The sequence below is a fragment of the Notolepis coatsorum genome (assembly GCF_963971535.1).
Source record: "Notolepis coatsorum genome assembly, chromosome: 8".
Classification (NCBI taxonomy): Eukaryota; Metazoa; Chordata; class Actinopteri; order Aulopiformes; family Paralepididae; genus Notolepis; species Notolepis coatsorum.
The window spans coordinates 65,929,002-65,944,046 of record NC_140172.1 but is presented as its reverse complement, the minus strand read 5'-3'; the positions used below and the strand labels follow the sequence as shown (position 1 = coordinate 65,944,046).

The window sequence follows — 15,045 nt, the reverse complement described above, 5'->3', positions numbered from 1 at the left end:
CCCCCCCCTGGACCACCTCCTAGTAGAGACTTCTCTAGGAAGAAGACGAAGATGAGGATTAATGACTTGACTTTTCTGGTTACAGCCGTGTACTGCAGTGAAAGGGTTAAGTTTTGCTTGCGGTGGTTGCAATTCCCCCTCCTCATCGCAGCCGGTCGTACAGTCTCTACTAGGAGGTGGTCCAGAGGGGGGGGGGGGGGGGGGGGAAGGGAGTCTCTACTAGGAGGTGGTCCAGAGGGGGGGGGGTCTCTACTAGGAGGTGGTCCAGAGGGGGGGGGTGAGTCTCTACTAGGAGGTGGTCCAGAGGGGGGGGGGGGGAGGGGAGTCTCTACTAGGAGACTAGTAGTCACACACACACACACACACAGTGGAACAGTGTCTATCTGTCTGTCTGTCTGTCTCTCTGCTGTCTGTCTCTCCGGCTCTGCAGCTGGACCCTTCTCAAATAAGCACGGAAAAGCTTTTTTTAAAGCTTATAGCTCCAATTTGGGTCCCAAATTGCGGTACAAATGAAGGAGGTGTCTCGGGTAGTGGACTCTAGTTAATATTATGTTCTCTCTGCAATTAGACTGCCCCTCATTCATTTATTCATCCCCATCTGATGCTATCTCTGAAAACAGTTCCTGTGAACGCAGTCAGTGCACCCGATAACACTATATATAAACCATATGCTGCATTCATTCGGAGAGAAAGACCTATTCCACATGCTATTTAGGGTTTGACAATAATTACACTACTATCGCTATTTCACAATGAACTATAATGAATTACGGGGGTCATACAGAACACGTCAGTCAAGCTTATTTCCGCGTTGAAACTAATGCATGCAACTGATGAGAGCTATGCCGTTCGTCTGCAGTCCCCATATTCTACCACAGGGCGTCAGCTACGCATGGTCCGACCTGTGCTTAAATATACGCACAAAGTCAAGCACAAGTTCAAATTGATAAATCCCACACTTTGCTTAGAAATGATCGTACGCACGGGTTACGCACATATCTGTGCGTACGCCACATTGATAAATGAGGGCCCAGGTGTTTACTCGTGACACCACCCTTTTCACCGCCAGCACATCAGACAGGACACAACAGGTGAAGGCCCTTCTCCGCCTGGCACGCTGCGAGGAGCCCCTGAGGAAGAGGCTCCGAAAACCCCTGGAGGAGGAGGCTCTGTAAGGAGGCTCTCTCTCCGGGGAGGAGGCTCTGAAAACTCTCTGAGGAGGAGGCTCTGAAAATCTCCCCGAGGAGGCTCTCTCCCCGAGGGGGAGGCTCCAAAAACTCCCTGAGGAGGCTCTGAAACTCCCTGAGGAAGAGGCTCCGAAGCTCTCCGAGGAGGCTCTCCCCCATAATCCCGTGGGGTCAGCTGGCATACCGGGGAGACAACCACTCCAAAAGAAGAGGTTGATCCCTTAACCCAGGCCGACAGGTAACTAGAGCAAAACTACACAGGAGCGCCTAGAGGGGCTGACTGTAAAAACAGTACCCTGACGGCCCACCCGCCGAGCGGGGGGGAAGGGGAGGGTGTTCGGCATGCTGTGCACAATGTCACAATCTCGCAGGGTCATAATCTCGCGGGGTCGGGGTCCCGACCCTGCCACGAACCCTGACCCCGCCAGTCCATTAATCCTGCGGGGTCGGGGTTCAGAGAAAGAGTTTGACACAATTGGCAGACGTCATAAAACATGCGGGGGCATACTCTCGTGGGGTCGGGCCAAACCCGGACTCTGCCAGAGAGTTGACTCCGCTACCGGCATACCGGGGAGAAAACCACCCCAAAAACAGAAAGGTTGCTCCCTTAACTCATTGAATCTGGGAAACACATCTGCATGTATACAGGCTGTATAACGCATTAAGGTGTTTCAGGTCTAAAATGGGTTAACCCAGGCCGACAGGTAACAAGAGCAAGGCTCGCCTGCGCCTGGAGGACCGGGAACTACACAGGAACGCTTAGAGGGGCTGACTGCTAACAAACAGCACCCCGATGCCCCCCCCCCCCGGGGAGGGAGGGGAGGAGCCCCTGTGGCGTCTGGTCTGCTCTGGCATTTTCCCCCCGGAAAAGCACAGGGCCCTTTGGGTTAACAGAATATATCGTACAAGCAATGCTCGCCTGTGACCCGGTGGACACCGGGTTGAACTGATCCGGTCCGGCATGACCAGGATGAGTCCTGTGTCCTTCAACGCTGCCGTACCTCTTCAAAGGAGAGGGGGATAGGTACACGTTTCGATCAAAACACCACAGGAGGCGCCACCGAGACGGTCTGTATATGCGAACGCACAGCTCACGGTGGCCCACCTAACGGGCGTGAAAATCCCTTGTCGACGCTTGATCTGCCCCGCCATTTCCCCCCAGAAATGCATGTGAGCCCTCGAGCTGGCAGTGTCCTGGCACTCGGCAGAGGTAAACTTTTTCCCGGTCGACCGCATAAACGCCGTTATGCCGTTCGGACAGACCAGGGTGCACCGGTCCATAAAGAATCTGTTTCAAATAAACACTTGAGAACAAGCCTGGAGCCAGGCGCTGATATCGAACAGCGTTTAGGCTCGTAAAACCCGAGAACGGTGGGTGGCGAATTCTAATAAGAAAGAGCCCCCAACTCATCGTCTCTCCCCCCTATTTGGGTAAACCGGGGGAAGACCGGTCCTCGCAAGGACACCGACACAGGGTTTATATACAGAGCCTGGAAAAAAAAACATTTGTCACAAATTCCGCTCTCACGAGAGGGGAAGACGCCAGGTTTATCCCGTAGAGACCTCTCATTCGCCAACGCAAGTTGGGATCCGCCATGCAGACCCCAACTCACAGGCATACCCCTCGGGCCAATAAGAGAACTCGAGCCCAGTGACGTCGTTATGGCAGGGGATGGAGGGAAGGGGGCCCACAGACGGTGTAGGCTCGGTCCCACACCCAACACGCCCCATCACATGGGGGTCCCCGGGGCTTTAACACACTCTGAGGAGGAGGCTTCCTCACTGAGGGGGAGACTCTGAAACTCTCTGAAACTCTCTGAGGAGGCTCCCCGCGTTCATAATGCCACAATAATAATTGACAAATGTCATAACCTCCCAGAGGAGGGATCTGACATAACTGGCACAAGCAGTGCTAGCCCCGCGATGCCCACCAAAGGAAAAAAACATACGCCTCACGGCTTAATTTCACAAGATAGACAATTGCCTACTTGACATGAACTCATAACTAGGGTTACAGAATAACCCTCGTTATATCCCGTTTCAGGTGCACGTTCAAACATATTTGAGTGACATTGCTGCATGTTTGTTTCAACCAAAAAACTACCTGGGTATCAGCCTCTGTCACGAGAAGTGACATGTCGGGCTGCCTACGCTTCCCCACAGGAACAGTAACGCAGCCCAACGGCAGAGGGGGAACAGAGCTCTTAATTTCGCATTGTGTACGAGCAGGAAATGCCATTGCCTGCTCGACGCTACGGATGCAGAGGGCGTCAGCCCCAACCTGACAGAGCGGAATCCCACGTACGTGCGTCACCACGCTGAGCGTACAGGGGAACTCTAGTGATGGGAGCACTCGTTTTACGCTACCTGCTCACCACATGCACCGTCAGAATTTCACCAATGGATATAACACACCCAACGGAATGGTTTATATCCCCCAACTTGCCGCCCGCCATATTTCACCTTACCACGTAGAGTGAAGACATATACGAGGCGAAAGGGGAGCAGTGCCCCTAGCCATGTGCTGATGTACATTGCTTTGAAAATCCAACACACACCATAGCAAGTCACCAATCGTGAATTCAGGGTCTACACTTGTTCAGGCACACACAAAATACACAGTGAAAAGATCACACGTTTGTTCCAACAAAAACTCGCACTCAGAGGGATTTTTATTTAAAACTTAGCATTTGGGGGGGGGGGGGGGGGGGGGTAGGGGGTTAGGTGAAAAACAGGAGAGCGGGGAAGAGGGGTAGAGGGAGGGGAGACACAGTCAAGGTCCAACCCCTCGCCCGTCACCTCCAATGCCCGCTCGACGCTGGCGGGAACGCTTGTTTTGCACCACCTCCTCGTCACACGCACAGTCAGAACATCACCAAATTGATATAACACATCCAATGAGCGGTTTATATCCCTCCCCCAACCAACCTCACGTAGTGCCTCCAGCCGTGTGTTGTTTTCCCAAGCGAACCCATATGCGAGCATATGGCCATATGCACGCGTCATCGCACAGAAAAACCACAGCATGGAGCTAGCCACCAACCCTAGATCCACGTCTGAGGGGGGCACTACACTCTGCGCCATTTGCCACTGGGGGGAAGGGCGGAGGTTGGGAGGAGAAGTGCTGGTGGAGCCCCAGGGGCTTCTCGAGTCTTGGTGGTGATGCCATCTCGAAGAAACAGCTACAAGAAAACGATTAGCTAAATTTACAACTGTCTAATGTGCGCTTGTAGCGAAACCTTCCGAATGAAAATATGCGGGAAGGACGAGGCACGGTCACGGCCGTCGCTTATATCCATAAGCGGAAATGGGCGTGGCCGGGCAAATGATGGGTGCATGTAGCGAAAGTTTTCAGTGATAAATAGGTCATGAGGTTAATTCCCATGTTCCATAGAGCAGAACGGGAGCAAGAACGAAATGTAACTGTACATATCCCTTAGCCTTACCTACTAGTTATACCACTGGCCAGTATGACTTACCAGTGTCTTTATACACTTCCCACCAGTTAAAAACACACTTCTTCAATATTTGAAATGGAGAGAATGTTTTATTATAATTATAATTATAAAAACGAACCTACTTGTAGCAGGGTGGATTATCCCTGCTTAGTGGGAACGGTTGCTGGCAGTCACCAGGTAGCTGGACACAGTAGAGCTCCGTCTGACTGCACCCTCGTCTTTGGGCCTGAAGCGTCAAACTGGGACCCGGTAGTGGGAGTGAATGGGGCCCGGGATTTACCAACCTGGTTTGGTACTCTGGTCTTCCCCGCCTCTCCGGAGCGGTCAGCAGTACTTCCCCACTTGCTCTCACTTCTCTGTTTACCTCCGTTAACCCTCCCACACCTAGTGACTGATGTGCATAAATGGATTCGTTCCTCCCGCAAGCAGTACCCTCCCTTGATGACCACTAGAAACCTTATAATGAAAAGGGGAGAGTTGGGTAGGAAGGGGTTAATCATATATACGTTACCCACACCAAAAGAGTTAATGCTGGGCACAGGAATGGACACGCACACAGAACCCCATGGAAGTCTTTATATTAATTGTACTGTTCAGTTACAATTATTTAATAGGAGTGGTCGAATGGACTGAAGTCCTACTATAGCTCCTGTGTGTAACTCAATACCGCCTGAACACGTATATTATACACCCACCTCTGGGTTAATATCAGGGATAATATACTTCACTGTGTTTGACTCATCACCCACGTCTGGGTCTTCACCCTGTATAATACCTCAAAAGGCTTTAATTATACGGCCAGAATAATACCTCAAAAGGCTTTAATTATAATGCACCAGGTCTGTAACTTCCCCACAGGGAAAGGGTTAATCGGATGGGAAAATATTATTAAACACACATGTTATCACGCTCAAAGGAAAGGAAAGAAAACAAAAGTGTGGGCCCACTAATACCTTGCAAAAAGCCCTATTCTAATGCCGGCATATATAGTTTGGGGTTCCCCTTATACACTGTAATAGCAACGCTGACTTCGCCCGCGGCCTGCACCACACTGTGTATGGTGTAAGGCTCCGGAGCATAGGCGCTTGTTTATACTCATCCAAAATGGCCGCCTCGCCGCGCCACTGTTGTCCGGAAGGCAAGATGGCGTCGAGCACTCTCGGCGAGGACACTAGCAGGCGGGGCTGGAGCAGAGAGGCAGTGCTGGCTGAGAGTGTGTGCTGGGCGATGACGACCTCTGCTGGACGGGACGACTCCCGTGCTGGCTGCTCCCAGCCGGTGCAGAGCTGATGCAGAACGCCGGTGAAGACAGCTGCTGACGGCCGGAGCAGACTGTTTGTAGGTCCCCGCACGTATCTTGGCTCGCACTCTATACCGGCACAGTAACTGCTATAACCCGACTACTAAGGACTCAGATATGTTATTAGCCGCACGCTACTTATACCGCACACAGTAACTACTATAACTCGATAGTGTTAGTACCTTGTTCTGTACCGTTTGCTCACACACTATCGCTGGTACTTCTAGGATATCGCATCAACTAGCAAGTACTTCATATCACCCGTCACTATTCCACAGGGCTCTCCAGTTTCACTTCTTCAACGGGGCTATTCCAAAGCACACGCCCGTTGTGGCTGCAACCGTTCACGGTCAAGTCCAAAGCCGAAGAGAGCGTCTTCCGTCTCTCTCCTCCATATATCTCCTCCCAACTCTCTCCGACACTCTCTGCCTGCTACCGCCCCCTGCTGGTCGCCTACTAGCTCCACAGGGAAAAGGATTGTAGAATATGATCCAGTAATGTCGTTTATAATCCATATTCCAGTGATAGAAAGAAGGAGACGCTTGTGTCATTGTTCGTGCGAATATCAATGAAACTAATTAGAATGTCTTTGTGCAGAAAGGGGAGACAAAAAGGCAAGTCAGCAGCTCTGAATAATAAGCAATATCTTCAGGCTGCTACATACTGTATTTTACTATCATCCACTTTTCCACAAAATAATATTCCTTGCATATATTACTACCTACTATACTAATAATTATGTCTTTACTACTATGCACTTGACTTGACTCAACACTGTAGCACCCAAGTTTCAACACTGTTTGATGAACATTGTTACTCAGCTGAAATAGTTTTACCCTTCCTTGTACAGAACTTGTAAGTCGCTTTGGAAAAAAGCGGCAGCTAAATGACTAAATGTATACATGTATCATTGTACATATTTATACTAAAACACTGCACATACATCTGATTAGCATTGTTACTCCGTAGTACTAATTTATATATTTTATATCCAGTTTAATCACCAGGCTGTACATTGTATATTTCTATTGCACTTTTCTGTTACATTTGCACACTGGTTGGATGCCAAACCTATTTTCGTTGTACTGTACTTGTGGTGGTGTATAATGACAATACAATAAATTTGAATCGAATCTAAATCTGGCACCAAGCAGAGCATAGCGCGCTGGAGTTCTGACGTAACGACCCTTCCTTCTTTTGTAGTATCCTTGCTACAAGCCAGGAAGAAGAATTAATAACGTTAGCCTACAGCCAATGTTAGCTGTTTGCTACTGAAATGTATCCCGTCTGAAAACAATACAGCTTCACTACTGATATTGAAGAAGACTATATGCTGCCAGAGAGGGGGACGGTCATATTTGATTGTTCATGAAAGAACGCCCCCCACGGTTAACGGAATGGAGAAACTGATTCATGTAAACCTGTTAGCTTCCAGACCTCCAATCGCAGGTGGTTTGCAGTCGGGTTCCAAAATGAGAATGGGGTGAGTTAGCTAGCATGCTAGCTGAGTTAATAGCATGCTAACAACTTTGACACTTAACGCGTTTCATGATGTAACTTACATCGTTCGCAAATCAAGACATTCGTTATCTAAATGATATCCAACAACAATGCTTTATTCTCAACAAATTCCTGCTGAGGCTCATCTGAGGGCTAAGAAGGTGCTACTGCTAGCTGACTAGCTAGTTGTGTTGACGTTTGTTAGCTACTGTAGCTGTTAGTGGAGCCTATTTGGTTGCAGGGCTGGAGTAAATTTCACGATCAATCACGTGAGAAAGACGGGATTAATATATATATATAAAAACATTTTAAAACTGAATTTCTCTCTCTATATATTTACCTATTGAGATATGTGATGATTTCTTGATTCTGAACGGAATTCTGTCCGGAACCAAAAGAGTGTCGTCTCTGCTTCTGGGTGTGTCTCCATCACAACTTCCCCAGAACTGTCAAATGTGCTGTTGCTTTTGTAGACACAAATGTACTAATATGGTCATTCAAATAGTGTTATAGCTATATAAAACACACGAATGTACCATATCATGCCTATCCCATATATCATGACATAATACCTTTTAGGTAGCCTAATAATATGAAAATGGCATTGCCCTTGTTACAATTGCTCCCAGTCACTCTTATGAAACAAGCTTCTCTGGAAAGCAAGAAATATATGGTCTTGTAGGGATGAGAATTTATAAGCTTTTATTGATACCAATGCCATTATCGATTCTGCTTATCGTTCAGATTCTTTATTGATTCGTGATACATTTTCAGTTTGATGGAAAAAGCCCTCTGGATCCAGCAAAAAGTTGACACTGGCCTCTCAAAATCACACCTTTGGCTTACCTAATATCAATGATAGCAAAGCATGCAAACTAAATTTCCTCCACTAGACACTGTTCACTAGGACACTGTTCACTAGACACTATTCACTAGACACGGCTCACTAGACACTCTTCACTAGGACACTGTTCACTAGACACTGTTCACTAGACACTATTCACTAGACACGGCTCACTAGACACTCTTCACTAGGACACTGTTCACTAGACACTGTTCACTACACTGTTCACTAGCCACTCTTCACTAGGACACTGTTCACTAGACACTGTTCACTAGAGACACTGTTCACTAGACACTGTTCACTAGACGCTCTTCACTAGGACACGGTTCACTAGACACGGTTCACTAGACACTGTTCACTAGACACTCTTCACTAGACACTGTTCACTAGACACTTCACTAGACACTTCACTAGGACACTGTTCACTAGACACTGTTCACTAGACACGGCTCACTAGACACTCTTCACTAGACACTCTTCACTAGACACTCCTCACTAGACACTGTTCACTACACTGTTCACTAGACACTCTTCACTAGACACTGTTCACTAGACACGGCTCACTAGACACTTCACTAGGACACTGTTCACTAGACACTGTTCACTAGACACGGCTCACTAGACACTCTTCACTAGACACTCTTCACTAGACACTCCTCACTAGACACTGTTCACTAGGGCACTGCTCAATAGACACGGCTCACTAGACACTGTTCACTAGGGCACTGTTCACTAGGACACTGCTCAATAGACACTGCTCACCAGGACACTGCAGTGCTCACCAGGACACTGTTCTCTAGAAACTGTTCACTAGGACACTGTTCACTAGACACTAGACACTAGTTCACTAATGCATTACCCTAAACCGCTCTAAATCCATACTTATATTCACCACGGTATAAAACGGGAATGTATGGATAGAAAAAATATCCCTTTTTCACATCTTGAACGATAGATACTCAATGTCAAATGGGCCATATATAGCTATAATATTTAAATAGTTATAGCCCTGCAAAAAAGGTGAGCGACTCCATAGGTTTAATGCATTGGCAGCACATAGTCATATCCTGTTCCCAACGTGGCGGTCAATGAGTTAATGATGTTGATAATGATGTAATGCATTGAATATTGTTGTAAGTGCCGGACCCCAGGAAGAATAGCTTTTGTCAAGTGCAAAAGCTAATGGGGATCCTAAATAAACAAACACATAATGAGTTTACGTCATGTTACCTCAACATTACTCGCATGAAGTAATTGTTTTTAGATTACCTTCACTCTGTCTGCAACAGGTCTCTTCGCTTGTGGAATGGCATGTCCGTATCAATACTAGTCTATGAACGCAATGCAAAGTGACAATTTGAAAATGCAAAAACATGAACCGCTGTTTTAGTGCTAAGCTAGCTTTCAACACAACAAACGGCATGCTCTCATGCTCTACAGCTGATCAGTGTTGTCTTACTGCAACAACTCACGCCTCTCAGGTTTTCAGAGTGATATTTCTGTTTGAATGGAACAAACAAGCACTGTTGGTAATAAAAAAAATCTAGCACCTTCAAAAACCACTTGAGTTCAGCTGAAACGGCGAGTAATCGATTACTCATGCCCATCCCTACTCAACATAATATTTTATTTTGAATTACATGCTATAATCTGAATGTATTTCTTCAGTCAGCCTGTGAGACCCATAATTCAGCAGTAGGGGTTCAGTATGTGGTTTGAGTTGTCTATCTTTTGTCTCCCCCCCCTGACTTATAGACCCGGACGGAAGAAAGACTTCTCGCCCCTGCCCTGGAGTCAGTACTTTGAAACAATGGAAGACATTGAGGTGGAAAATAACAATGGCAAAGACATATCCTTTTGGCTTTAGTCTTGTTTCTATTGTTTCTAGTCTGTTTGTCCACAATAAATTCAACTTTGAAGCTTTAGAAATCGTATTGCTGCGTGCAGCCTGAAAGTATTATTTTGTATGAAAAGACAATGGTCCTCATTCACAAACGGACTTACAAGAAAAGTTACAAGCAAATTTCATTGTAACTCCACTTACTTTCGGGCCGATTTTGGCATTCTCAAACGGTTCCTTCTCTGGGATTCGCTCGTAGCTGAGAGCAGGATATACGAGTGCGGAAAGCCAGTCATAAGTCGGACAGACTGGTGTGCGCTAGAGCTGTGAATCTTCACTGGCCTCACGATTCAATGTGATTATGATTCAGCTGTCTTCGATTCAATTCTACGATGCATCTCGATGCAGCTCAGTAATATATTACATCCTCAATTTTATAATCTATTACTGCACTTGGCTACTTTTTCATCAATTAATACAAGCAGTCTGATAAATTAACTTTTTTATTTAGAAAGTTCTTAAATCCCGGGGTTGTCACCAGCTTGGCTGGCCGTTCACACTAATACAATTGGCAGTATTAGAGGGTGGGAGAAGCTAGCGGGGTGGGTCCGGGTCGTTGTAAACAGCGACTCCTACAGTTCGGTCGGGGCGCCTGCTAAGCGCGGATAGGATCTAAGGGCGGTAGTGTGATCCTTCCACACGTTACACGCTCTCAGTGAGAGTCCGCGCTGCCAGGTGAAAAGAAGCGGTTGATTGGCTAGACGTGTGTTGGAGGAAGCACGTGATAGCCTCCACTCTCCCAGACCGACTGTGGGGGGGTAAGTGCGCAGCGACCAGGAAGGGGATTGGGAATTGGCATAACAAATAACATTGGGATGGGAGAAAATCGGAGGAAAAAGGAGGGGGAAAAAGATCAATACAAAAAAATAAAAATAAAATAAAGTCAGAATGTCAAAATAAATGTCTTTACTAGTGTTACGGTTCAATACTCTATTTTATTAATATAGATACTTGAAATAGTTCAGAAATTGTTCAATAAGCCCTTCTATGTGGCTACAGATGATGGGCTTCAAGTAATTTTTTTAACATTCTGTTGCTCCAAAAAGCCACCAAGCAGAGTAAATACCCCAAAATCTCTGCTGATTATCCTGGAGTGCGACAAACGTTAATCCAGCTCTCCATTTTAGCTGAGTCCAAACAGGTCTGTCTCCCGACCTTGTAGTCCAAGATTCAATGCATTGAGGCGGTCAAAGATGTCTGCTAGATATGCCAGCTGTGCCAGCCATTCATTATCAGCAAATTTCTCTGCCAATTGGTTGTTTTTGTCTGCAAGGAAAATCCGCACTTCCACGTGCCTCCGTGATTATACATGCGCAGGATGTAGTGAGATATATTGGAATACTGTGTGTCTGCCTTTGTTGATGAAGGGGTGAGACATGGCAAATACACATAGCTGCCAGGTGGAAAACTCGATCGGAGTTGGGCTCGTCGGTTTTTCTCTTGATTATTATTATAATTTTTTTGTCGTAGTTTGAGAACCGCTGGTCTAAACCAGATTAGATTCTAATCTAATCTAATTTTGATCAGTCGCAAATTGCTTTCGCACTACCTGTTGAATATTTTCACAGGGGTCAGCACAACCGGGTTGCAATGCTTAACCTCTCCCTTCCATTATAAGGAGCTGTTGAATCAGTTTGCACATGGTCCTTGCATGCCCTATAAGGAGCTGGCGGGGCGTTTCTGTATGCAAATTCAGGTGTACGAGAACGCACCTTCAGTTTAAGAATGCGTGATGTTCTACATTCAGCTGTGATCATTTTGGCCATTTACGAGCACCGCTCAACGCATTCAGGTATCCAGAGGAGGACTATTGTAGGTTTCCTCTTACAAACTTCTTACAAGGTTATTTACGAGGAAACTACAAGAATGTTAGTGAATGAGGTCCATTGATGTCAGAATTTATCATCTACATTTTTTGCTTGCTTTCATTTCCTTGACTTCGTGGCACGTTTTTAGAATTTACTGCAGTGGTTCTCATGGTCCTGTACTGCTGCTGCTCCATGGAGGAGGACACTCTGCTCTCTCTTGGGCAGTTTTCACTGTGAGTATAACGGGGTTCGCACAAGGTCCTTGAAGTGCTTAAAGTGCTTGATGTTTTACCAAAAAAACTCAAGGCCTGGAATTCCTTGCAAACAGCCAATTTTTTAAACAAGGTGCTTAAAAAGTCATTGAAATTCAAATCAACCATTTGCATTGAAAGTTTTGTTCATCCATGATTAAATAGTTCTGAATCAAGAAATATAATTATTTGATCTAAAGTGTAATTAATTGTCGCAAATAGGTTTTAAGCCATAACAATTTTATAAAAAAATAAAAGAAAAAGAAAATGCATTTAAAAGTGAATTGTATCATTTTTAAATAAAAGATTATGCTTGGAAAAGTACTTGAAAGTCCTTGACTTTAATTTCGCAATGTCTGTGGGAACCCTGGTATAATAATAATAAGAAGAAGAAGAATAAAGAGTTTTCTAGTAGGGATGTCCGATATTATCGGCCGATATTGGCATTAAAATGTGATATCGGAAATTATTGGTATGTTAAAAAATCTTTTTTTTTAATTGTCAAAAGTATGCATAATGTTGTGTTAATTCCACGACAAGAGATATGTAATGTTAATTACCTGAAATTATTCCGTTTTTGGGGGGGGGGGGGGGGGGGAACCCTGCACATATCTGTATCTGTTGATATCGGTTGATATTGGTATCGGAAATGAAGAGTTGGACAATATCGGTATAAAAAGCCAATATCGAGCATCCCTATTTTCTAGCCTTTATTTACCCAGGGATGAGACGCTGAGAGCAACGCCCTGGATTAAATCACATTTAGTGATGAAACAGTTACCGGTTTTAATGATTAACCACGGTCAAATTCCCTGATGGTTGGCAATACCAAGATTTTTTAGACTAAGTGTACGTGTATTTTGGTGTGTTGGAGTGCTGATGGAAACTTGATCAAAGATTTAAAAAATAATTCAGGACATTTTAACAATACTGTGATAATACTGATAACTGTAATTATTTTGGTCACTATAATCGTGATGTGTAACTTTCATACTGTTACATCTCTAATCACATTCATACGTTATTCACATTCACACCTCCAAGCTGCCAAGTATCATGTCAGCCTCCTACTGTCTGCCACTGAGCTGCTCTACTGGAGTAGCGAGGGGGTGAAGTGCCTTGCTCAAAGCCACTTAAACAGTAGTTTTTGTGTATGGGGATTTGAACTGGCAACCATTTGGTCACAATACCCGCTGCCCCCTGATCTCAAAATGTCATTCCCTTTTTTTTATCTCAACACACGACTGCTGTATGTTTTCAAGCACATTTTTGAATGATGGAGGCTAATGATTTCAATTTCAAAAATATGTATGCATATGTTTTTGCAGTCAGTGATATGCAGCAGGATTAACTGCAGGGTTGTGGCTATGGACCTGCGAGCCCATGGTAAGTGCTAGAGGTGGTCAGAGTATCAAGTACATCTAATGTGTTATGCTGTCCTCCATCCATCCATTCATCCATCTTGGTTAAAGTTTTAGCCTGTATGGGAGAGACTAGAAGCCCTAGTGGGAACATACCTAGAATGCCTTGTGGTCCAACTAAGACCAAGCACCCGTCGGGAGGCTTTTAACTCATGCGTACTACGGTCACAGACCCTCTTTGTGATTGTAAAGTTACTAGACTGCTAGCCACAATAGACCCATTTGACTGTAGTTAGCAAAGCCAAGATACATAGCATGCTAGTCGCTAACGTTACCACTCGGTCCTGATGTTGTGTAAAATTAAACAAAATTATTAGTGCTGTCAGGCGATTACATTTTTTTATCTAATTAATTACAGGATTTGTAATAAATTTATCTAATTAATCGCATAACCATTTTATGCCTGATATTCTATATTCTATAATCATATTCAAATAGCATGTGTCCGGATTATTGATATTACAATTGACTCAAGCCTAGTAACAGACACAGTATTTCTGACACTGGGAATACATTCCCTGAGATCCATAGATGTCCCTAGAATCAGATACCAAGAACATGCAAATGGCCCATATTAAAAAGAAGTCTGTAAATGTGTATTCTACGTTCTTATGGAATGAATGATAAAAAAAATATATATATAAAAAAAAAAAAAAAAATTGTAATACATTGAGTTAATTTTCATAACGCGATAATTTGCTGTGTAATTAATTAATCTAATTAACGCGATAAACTGACAGCCCTAAAAATTATATAAAGTCACTGTAGCATTGTCCAACTAACATAATCACGTTAATAGCTTGGCTTCTACTCCTGACCTGCTGATTCTACAGTCCGATCCGAGTGGTAACGTTAGCGGCTATGTATCCTGGCTGCCTGTTACTGTTCCGCAACTGTAAGTTACTTCCGGGGTAGGCCTGATTGGCCCCGACAGGCACGTGACAGGCGCGGCCACGCCCCGCGGCAGCCAGAGCTGTCTATTGCCTCGCGCTGCAACGCGGAAATAGGCTGTCTATTGCCATTCTCTAAGACAAACTCTAACCTTAACCAGCTCCTTAACAGCACCTAAACTTAACCCTTTAACCTTAAGCAACTCCGAAACTATGCCTAACCATAACCTTAACCTTAACCATGCCTAACCTTAACCATAAGGCATAACCAACTCCGAAAGAATATTGCCATTCTCTAAGACAAACTCTAACCTTAACCAGCTCCTTAACAGCGCCTAAACTTAACCCTTTAACCTTAAGCAACTCCGAAACTATGCCTAACCTTAACCTTAACCTTAACCATGCCTAACCTTAACCATAAGGCATAACCAACTCCGAAAGAATATTGCCATTCTCTAAGACAAACTCTAACCTTAACCAGCTCCT

At 45.1% G+C, this 15,045-nt stretch overlaps 1 protein-coding gene across 5 annotated transcripts in view; it reads left to right on the top strand.

The window, feature by feature from the left end:
* Window positions 1–5,306: 5,306 nt before the first annotated feature.
* ppme1 (protein phosphatase methylesterase 1) overlaps window positions 5,307–15,045 on the top strand; it is a gene marked incomplete at its 3' end in the record, with an annotated part of 87,294 nt that continues 77,555 nt past the window's right edge. For all 5 annotated transcript variants that reach the window (XM_084320908.1, XM_084320909.1, XM_084320906.1 and 2 more), the window contains exons 1-4: window positions 5,307–7,428; window positions 10,045–10,138; window positions 12,138–12,230; window positions 13,577–13,634. In XM_084320908.1, coding sequence (XP_084177034.1) covers window positions 7,343–7,428; window positions 10,045–10,138; window positions 12,138–12,230; window positions 13,577–13,634 — 331 coding nt within the window. In that variant the 5' untranslated portion in view covers window positions 5,307–7,342. The remainder of the gene's footprint in view (window positions 7,429–10,044; window positions 10,139–12,137; window positions 12,231–13,576; window positions 13,635–15,045) is intronic.